The sequence below is a fragment of the Sinocyclocheilus anshuiensis genome, unplaced genomic scaffold (assembly GCF_001515605.1).
Source record: "Sinocyclocheilus anshuiensis isolate Anshui unplaced genomic scaffold, SAMN03320099.WGS_v1.1 scaffold214, whole genome shotgun sequence".
Classification (NCBI taxonomy): Eukaryota; Metazoa; Chordata; class Actinopteri; order Cypriniformes; family Cyprinidae; genus Sinocyclocheilus; species Sinocyclocheilus anshuiensis.
Window position 1 is genome coordinate 269,954 of NW_015544136.1, and position 9,789 is coordinate 279,742.

At 38.8% G+C, this 9,789-nt stretch overlaps 1 protein-coding gene across 1 annotated transcript; it reads right to left on the minus strand.

Annotated features, from left to right (window-relative positions):
* Positions 1-849: 849 nt before the first annotated feature.
* On the minus strand, positions 850-2,516 carry LOC107694954 (lysine-rich arabinogalactan protein 19-like). Its single transcript, XM_016494680.1, has 2 exons — positions 2,469-2,516; positions 850-1,431 (listed from the first exon to the last, which is right to left on the minus strand). The coding sequence occupies exons 1-2, from the start codon at positions 2,514-2,516 to the stop codon at positions 850-852; spliced, it is 630 nt and encodes a 209-aa protein (XP_016350166.1).
* Between the last annotated feature and the right edge of the window lie 7,273 nt (positions 2,517-9,789).

Here is a 9,789-nt window from a genome sequence, read left to right on the forward strand (position 1 = left end):
GATTGAAAGTGATGGCGAATTCGGAAAATGATAGAATATGAGATTGAATATTTGCTGTGTTTTTTAAGGTGACTGAAAATTCGCCGTAGTCAATTTGGCGGTCGGTGGACGAAGGCGAAATAGGAGACAGAAGGGAAAAAAGATCTACGTCTGCACCTGAGAGAATTTGGTTCTGAATGTTGCTGGATACAGGGGGAGAGTCCAGGGCGAGGGCGTTTGGTGGCATAGGTAGGGGCGTGGCTGTGGACAGAAAGTAGGATGAGCGGGCATGGGGGATGGGGGGGGGGAAAGTAGCCGCCGGAACCGCCTGCGGAGGCAAGCTCGCACTTGGAACGGTTCGGGAGGCGAGATCAGAAGAAAGAGCAGGAAAGAGAGAGGGAATAACGGGAGCCGGAACCTGCGGCATTAGCGGGGGGCGACCTCACGCCTTGGTCGGCTCCGGGAGCGGGCAAAACATAGGGAAGGAGAGATGGAATGGTGGGCGTCAGAGCTTTTGCTGCTAGCTGAGGAAGCCTCGCGCTAGAGCTGGATGGTGGGGCTGGGGGCCATGGGTAGGGGAGAGGGTTAAGGGTGGGGTAAAACAGGGACTGGGGATGGGACTGCGCCGCTAGCGGAGGCATGCTCATGCTATCTTGGCGGCTTGTGGAGGCGCGCGCCGATGCGTCGCCTGGAGGATCTGCTGGCTGACGCTCCGAGGATCGGGGGGCGTTTGCTGCTGGATCAGGTGCGCGGCCCAGGCTTGCCGAAGGCCTTCTGCTACGGCCAGATGGTCGGAGGCTCGTCCTTGGTGGCGTGGTAGTTGGATCGGGCCGTGAATTAGGAGCACTGCGGCCCCGGTTTGTTTTGTCCTTAGACGGAGGAGTGGAGATTGGAAGTGGCGCCCCCGCCTGGAGAAGGCCTTCTGCTGCGGCCTGATGGTCGGAGGCTCATCCTTGATGGCGTGGTAGTTGGATCAGGCCGTGAATAAGGAGCACTGCGGCCCTGGTTTGTTTTGTCCTTAGCTTTGGACGGAGGAGTGGGGATTGGAAGTGGCGCCCCCGCCTGGAGCGAAGCGTAGAGGGCCTGTAGCTCCGCCTTGTTCAGACGGTGAGGATCGAGAATGCCGGCGTTTGAGAGCGCTTGGCGTAACTTTGGCACGGTCCATTTCTCCATAGCTGGAGCTCCGCCTTGTTCAGATGGTGAGGAACGAGGATGTTGAGAGCACTTGGCGTAACTTTGACACGGCCCATTTCTCCGTAGCTGGAGCGGAGGAGAGAGCTGAGGCATAGGAGGACGCTGGAGAAGGTGGCTGACGCCTGGAAGGTGAGGGTGAAGGAGAATCTCGGCGTCTGGAGGTATGAGTGGCGGCGATGCAGGAAGGCCGGCGTCCCCGAGGTGCAGCCGCGGGCTCAGTTGAGGTGTCCTGCGGAGCGCTGGTGCGCTGAACGTCGGCTGTAGACGAAGGGATCACTTATTGGGAGTTTTTTTGTTGTTGTTTCATCAAGAGTTTGTTTTCAGTTCTGATTGTAGTTAGATTTTTTTTTTCATGAAAACCCACTTCATATTAGCTACACATTCAATGGCATTCTCCTCTAAGACAGTGAATATACAGTTATATGACAGTTACAGAAAGCTACATTGTCTGCAAATTCATTAAACCCATAGAATATAATTATGTTATGACAAATATGAGAAATTCGTTATGGTGGTATATTTGGTCTCCACGTTTTAATTATTTAGGGAATAGTGCATCTGACCCTTGATCTAAACATTTCTATCTTAAAGGAAACATATTATGCCCCTTTTTACAATATGTAATATAAGTCTCTGGTGTCCCCAGAATGTGTCCGTATGTCTGTAAAGGTAAACTGCTGGGAAATAAATTGCATGTTTATTTTAGATCTAAATAGTGTTCTGTGCTCGTCTGTGCAGACAAAGGCAGAACAGTTAGTATGTTTTGCTCAAACCTTCGCCATGGCATTAGAGCTGGTACACCTTTGTCGCTTGCGAAATCAAAATGACAGAGCCTTGGGTGGAAATTTACAGATTAAGGGGCGGTAATATTATAATGAGAATTTTGTTTTATATTTTTTAATCTAAACGCCTAAACTAAAATAAACATTTTAATTTAGCCAAAAACCAAAACCAAGTTTCTGTAAATAAATTTGAATAATTGAAATCTTCAGGGTGTTGTGTTCTCAGGTGATAAATTAATTAAGCTCGGCGCGTTTTTTGGTATTTTCGCCTAAATTTAACATACTCAAATTAAAATGTTTACCCTGCACACATACAATGGAGGAAATGAAAACAAATGGTTTCATTGTAAAGAAAACCCTTTGAACTACAAAATATGAGTGTAATTCTTTATAAATAACATTATATACTTTTCAAATATTACTATAAACACAAAAAAAACATAGGCGCTTCGTATCCGTACCCGTATGGTTTTAAACAGTTATTTCATTTGAACAAATTTTCCGTATTACTACCCTAGCATCATTTTTGGTCACAGTGAAACGAGTCCACACTTCTGACATGGTTACGTGTTGTAGCTTATTCACATTGTGTGCACAAAATAGACAGTAACAGTCAAAATGTGTCAAATTCTGTCAATGATTTTGGCTGAAACGGAAGATTTATTTTTCTTCAACATTTTTGGTTGTTAAAAATTCTACTGCATCACTAATAATTGTCATCTTGTCAGTATTGGCCAGAATTTTTATATCATTGTGTGTCTACCTTTTAGACTGTAAGGTTGTCAAACTTTCAGCTGGTTGCTATAAATCTAATTCATGGGATGCATAGGCTAATCCCAATTTGTGCAGTGCAAATTGTGCTCCTCATAGATTTTTGGTCATATTTGCAGTGTGTTTTGCATAATTCCTTTTGCAGTATGGGTGTTAGAAATACAGAGCCCCTAAAGGGACCTTAGCAAAAATAAAAATTACACAGACTATCGCATGCTCACGAGAAACGTTTTGTGTGCTCACGAGAAACTTCCACGTGCTCACGAGAAACGCGTTACAGTTTCCGGTTGCATCACTCTCTGACGTCTTACAATGAAGAAAACATATGTAGTATGGCGTTAATTTACTGACAAGTGTTGAGAGCGCACTGTTGTAGCCCGAAAGTACATTAATATGATGCGCGAGTGCGAATCTCTCCGCTTGCACACGCATTTCCTTTGCTCTTGCACAAACCAGGACGCACGCTCTCAGATATGCTGCCCAGAGAGTGTGCGCGCACTTAAAACGTGTCCGTTGCCATCGCGAATCTCTCCTCTTGGAGGGAACTGCACCTGGAATTATTTTGACAATCAAAGATGGATCTTTAATTTTGTTACAATTTTATAATATTTAGTCATATTAATCCAAATTATATTAGAAATGGCTAGGATTGGGGTGCTTATTTGTACAAATATATAATCTAGTAGTCTGTCTTGTCTAACTGGTTGGTCAAACCCCTCTGAGCGATTTATCTAAAAACAACATACACTATTATAGCCTATATGGCTCTTAAGACACACAGCATATAAAATATCAATGTTATGTCACATTATGTCAGATACCTCAACTGAATTTAAAATCAGTGCAATGAATTCTCAATCTGTACAATGATGCCATTAATAAGTAAAAATTATAATGTTTCCTATCAAATCAACATCAAATGCAAAATGTAAATGATGCACACGATTTAACACAATAAATGCTGTGATAGAATCATTGTTTGAACATAATTTATTGGGAGTTTTTTTTTGTTGTTGTTGTTTCATCGAGAGTTTGTTTTCAGTTCTGATTTTAGTGTTAAATTATACTTTTGGTCATAAGCAAGCTAACATGCAGTACAATCTATATCTTCTAGGGATGTGCATCTCCATAACTGAGGCCGATGCGATGCGCATCTCGATACATAGCCAACGATACGATACATTGACGATACATATGAAGTAGCTAGCGATGCAATGCAATACGATTCACCCCTATTACGATGCAGTGCGATCCGATTTCGATTCGATCCGATTCAACACAATGCGATTCGATGCAATGGAAAAAAATATGATCGCATTTATTTCTTTGGTTCAGGCAGACAGCAAATCATAAATTAACTTATGTGTCTTCTGACTTCTAATGCCTCGAGGCCTGTTTCATAAAACAAGTTTACCAAATAGGCCAGGCTTATTTCAGTTAGTCTGACTCACTGTCAAATGATTTGGTTCCATAAAACAAATTTAACAAAGATCAAAATCAGTCACTGTGGCAACTTATGCTGGAAAGCTAACCTGGTCCAGGGCAGGCAAACTGTCAGACTAAGCTGAGCTCCTCTAACACTGAACAATAGGAATGCAATGATATTACCACTGACTCTCTCACATACTATCATAGCCATGCAGCCTTTTTCTCTGGTTTTATGACAGCTGTACCTTTTATAGTTAGAACAGATAACATTAGAACTTTACAATCTAACATTGCAAGCATTAAAATCACTAAACTAAAAGTTAAAATCAATAAATTAAAACTACATTTTAACTGCTATAAGAAACACACATTAAGTAGTAATTAAGTAGTAAGCTTAGTAATTAGGACTGTATTAGCTTACATTTTATTTACCCATTAGTCCCTTTACAGTTACTGCTGTCATAAGAATACACCTATATGTAGGTTTAAAATTCTACAAAAGGCACATTTAATGTCCAACAACGAATATTTTAGCAAAATGCATATTTGACTCAGAATTATTGTGCTCCGTCCGTCAGTTTAGCTTGCATGTGCGCAGCAAGTCAAGTCAAGTCAAGTTTATTTGTACAGCGCTTTTCACGATACAAATCATTGCAAAGCAACTTTACAGCAAATTAAGTTTCTACAATATTTAGTGGTAGCTTATCAGTGGTGACTGTCAGTTAATGTACATATGGCAGAAATGTATGGAAAAATCAATTTAAGACGTAATAAAACAGACTCGTTCACTCGCGTATGCCTCGCCCACTCCTGACAGCAAGTAAAATGGATATATTTGCATGACTTTCAAACATTTACAGAGGACAAATATACTTGTGGCATGTCAGTTATGCACTGAGGAAAAGACAACGTCTCAAATGCATTAAACAGCACAAATATATTCGCTGTTTGCCATGGTGGATCGATTTGATCCATGATCGACATTAAGGGCTGTTTAAGATTAAGCGTCCACAAATTAGTTAGATTGTGTGAATTTAGATTGTCGTTTAGGGAACTGCTTTAACCCCGATTGATTTGTTAGGTTATTTCAAGTCAGATTTTGGACTTTAATCCCTGCTTTTCCTCAGGTCTCTGTAGTGGTGTTGTGATGCGTCATATTCACGCGAGAGAATGCGCTTGAGAAACAGTTTCTCGTGGAGAAATCAATCTACATATAAAATATTGGTCACAGATTATTGGTCACTTTCTAAACAATAAAAATGTAGCCATCCACTAGTAATTATATATAAATAAATTGTTTTTTGCCGATGCAAATATGTTAGAAACGATGTATCGCGATACAAACTTGTATTCGATTTACACTTTTTAAACCGATGCATCACATCGTTAACTTTTTATGCAGATGCACCGAGCAAATCGGCAAATCTTCCCATCCCTAATATCTTCCATTCTATTGAAATATATAAATTTTAATCGATAAATTTTAGCACGTCCTCAATAAGCGCTGTTTTTGAAGAGTGCATGTGCATAAATGCCCAAGAGAACCCTGGAGTATGATGTAAAAGGAAACCCTTCGATGAATCAAACATCAAATAAAGCAAAATGACAGGGAACAAAACATATTAAATTAGTCATCAGGTGCCATGTTCAATGCAGCAGCATCTCAGAAATCTTGAATCAATTAATAAGCAGAAGTTATTACTCCACCACATGCGTGTGACGTCATTAAAAACGGACCTAAATTGTTGAACTAATGTGGTTCAAACGACGAATTTGCGACCGTGTTCGGGAAACAGTCGTGACAGGCTAGTTAGTTTCCACAACAATGCATCGTACTATGGTGGTTAATTAGTGAGTTACGTCGTTCTACGGGAAACCCACCCCAGTTAGACAAACTCCTTATTTATTTGAACAAATCATCCAAGCGTTTTTGTGAGAGAGCAAAGGAAATCCGCGTGCGAGTGGAGAGATTCGCGCTCGCTCATCATGTTAATGTACTTTCGCGCTATAACAGTGCGCTCTCGACTTTTACTTCACTCTAAGTAACTAACTACACTTGTATTTGTCTGTAAGTTAAAGGGGTCATATGATGCGATTTAAAGTTTTCCTTTCTCTTTGGAGTGTTACAAGCTGATTGTGCATAGATAAGATCCCTGAAGTTGCAAAGACTAAAGTCTCAAAATAATGATCTTTAAAAAAAGCGTCATATGACCCCTTTAACTCGCCTCTGTCTCTAAGTGTCTGCTTTGTGTTCTGTGACACAAATCATGTTGTATTGGATCTTTTTCTGGCCTCCTGTGTGCGAATGTGTCGGATTAAGTACTCTGTGCTTCAACGTGTTCTGTCTCTATTGTCTGCCTTTATACTTTCCTTAAGCTGAAAGAAAATAATGTGCCCTTGTTCCAGATAGAAAATAGACTCTTGGAAAGGAAGATTTGATGCCATTGCATCTGTTAGTTTATAATAACAGTGGCGGTTGCTGTAATTATGGTTGTTTTTTATGGTGTTTCTCCGGGAATTGTGTACAACCATGTATGCAGACACTATAGATGTGAGTTTGGAAAACCTCACACTCATCTTTTAAATTCCTTCAGTTATTTATCATCTGTTTTGAAAGTGTTGCTGGAATCAATCGAGAAAGGCATTTTTGAAAAGACAAAGATGTTTTAAAAGTTCTGTCTCAATCAGTAGGTTCTCAAGGAGTCACCAGGTGATCAAATTGCTTGATCCTTTTAGATGGTACAAAGAAAGGGATATTAAGAAAAGATGTGTAGTGTAGACTTGTGCCGGTATTCGGTAATGCGATATATCACGGTAATGAATATGCACGATATTGTTATCGTGGGCACTTAAACCCTGTAAACAAAGCAGCTGCAATACTTCCTGTTTCTTAATCGTGTTTAAATGATTTAAACAGCCATTCAGATTTGTGTATTTGCTATGATGTTCATCACAGCGTTCAGTTATTTTTGTTATAAGAAAAAAGTTATTAAACCTGTTATACTGTATTATGACAGCACTTTTTTTTTAAACTAAATTTAAATATCGTGATAATACCGTATACCGTGATAAAAGCATTGGCAATTAATCGCAACATGAGAATTTGATACCGTCATATCCCTAGTGTAGTGTATATCTGTTCATCTCTGAATGAGATGTAGTTAGGCTGGTAAAGACTCTAGTATGGATTTTATGTTAATTAGGTAGTTAATAAGATCTTCTATTGTGTATCACATAAATTGTTACACCACAAATTCTCAAGGTGTTTCATCAAGCCTACTCTCCAATGTCCAACTGCTACCAGAAAGGCAATATTAGTACTTGAAATGTGAGTCTCCTTAGAACAGTGGTTCTTAGCCTTTTTGACTTCAAGGCCTCCCATTGCCCAACACAATATTGCATAACCTCCCATATAGGCTAAGATATTTCCCCCGATATTTCCGCTGTAGTTATGAAAACTGCTTGATTTCAAACTTCTGTTTTTAACATAAACTGGGAGTGTCAGTATATTAAATGATAAAGATTTTTCATTTTTGAAAAGACAAAGATGTTTTAAAAGTTCTGTCTCAATCAGTAGGTTCTCAAGGAGTCACCAGGTGATCAAATTGCTTGATCCTTTTAGATGGTACAAAGAAAGGGATATTAAGAAAAGATGGGAAAGGATGCTTTCAAGTTGCACTGGGGCATTACGAGACAATGCAGGTTTACTGAGGAAGAGAGCTATAGTGCAGTCAAATATGCAAAGTAGACTCTTCAATGAAGTGGGTGTTGATGGATGTACAGTACCTTGCTTAGTTGCAGAAGACAAAAGGAAGAGTTGTAATTCTAATATATGCAATATTTTACAGCGGAAGTGAATATTAGATGGGATTTTGAATAAATTTGAGTGTCCCAGTTTAAGGAAATCAACCTCGGAGGCAGATACTGCTTGTTCTAGGTAGACATGGATGTGTAATGCTGTGAATACTACTGTTGATTAATTTTGGTCTTGCTGGATTAACAACTTTTGCTGTGACAACCAGATCTTCTTACAATAGCAACTGAAATGTGTAGTGTATATCTGTTCATCTCTGAATTAGATGTAGTTAGGCTGGTAAAGACTCTAGTATGGATTTTATGTTAATTAGGTAGTTAATAAGATCTTCTATTGTGTATCACATAAATTAAGTTACACCACAAATTCTCAAGGCATTTCATCAAGCCTACTCTCCAATGTCCAACTGCTACCAGAAAGGCAATATTAGTACTTGAAATGTGTGTCCCCTTAGACCAGTGGTTCTTAGCCTTTTTGACTTCAAGGCCTCCCATTGCCCAACACAATATTCCATAACCTCCCATATAGGCTAAGATATTTCCTCCGATATTTCCGCTGTAGTTATGAAAACTGCTTGATTTCAAACTTTTTTTTTTTAACATAAACTGGGAGTGTCAGTATATTACATTATAAAGATGTTTGCTTTTGCTTGCAAGGGGGGACAACAGAAAATTAGTTTTTGTGGTAATCAGCATTATACAATACAATATATGTCAGTAGACCTTAACTTATACCGAACCTGGAATATTCCATAGAAAATAAAATAATAGCAATTTAAAAATTACATACATACACAAACATAAATTTTAATTGTTTTGGTAATACACACTGCTGTTAAAAAATATCAGGTCAGTAAGATTTTTTTATTTAGTTGATTTTTTTTTTTTTAAACAAATACTTTTATTCAGCAAGGACATTAAATTGGTCAAGTAAGTAACAAAAAAAAGTTAAGTTAGTAAATGATTAAATGCAATACATGTAGGATTTTTTTATTTTTTATTTTCTAGTCATTAATAGATGCTGATAAAGGGAAAAAAATGTTTTAAAAAATAATATATATATTCTAAACAGAGCCAATCCTCCCTATACACAAAGTACGCATGTTGTGTAGGACCCCCGAAACACCAGGGGGCCCCCTTGCTCTCAACGATTATTTAATTTTGGATTCGTTTTTGATTTTGACCAGCGGTTATGAAAACATGAATGTTCCTTTCCTTTAATGTGGTGCACTGTCGCCCTTTCTATGAAACATCCAAATCAGCCAAATCATGTAACATGTCTGTCATATACAGTCTCCCGCCGTTCTTGCACGATACTAAAAAATGAGTTAAAATCACACTGAGCTGCGGAAGACACTCTGTTCCCAAAGCGCTTTCCGTGTGCACAATTCGAGACGGACTGAAACACGGACACATATAGGCTACTTTGCACTTTGTATGTGCACTTTGTACTTTGTATGCACTTTGTAAGCTTGGTGAGTTTTCACTCTTTTTAAGTTATGTCTTAAGTGAAAATAAACAGTTTGAAAAGTAATCGAATGCTAGTCAGAATCTGTGTATATTGTGACTGCATCTTACTGTATATACCTGCTGCTGTATGTCATCATCTGTTAATCAAACAACAAAAGAAAATGAGAGAATTATTCACTGCTCTTCATTGAATATTGTATAACTGTTATGAATCAATTTGTGTTGAATTTATATGGTGAAGTCTATGCAGTGCTTTATTTTACATTTGATTACTTTAATGAATTTCTGTATATTAGGCTATTATAGGCTAAATTGTTTAATTGTTAAAAAGAATTTTTATGAATGCAAAAAC

What these genes read in the sequence shown, in the direction of transcription:
- LOC107694954 (XM_016494680.1), bottom strand. Translation starts at nt 2,516, where the DNA reads ATGTCAGAAGTGTGGACTCGTTTCACTGTGACCAAAAATGATGCTAGG. An exon ending in TGACCAAAAATGATGCTAGG is followed by an intron (nt 1,432 to 2,468) that starts GTAGTAATACGG and finishes CTTCGTCTACAG; the next exon opens with CCGACGTTCAGCGCACCAGC.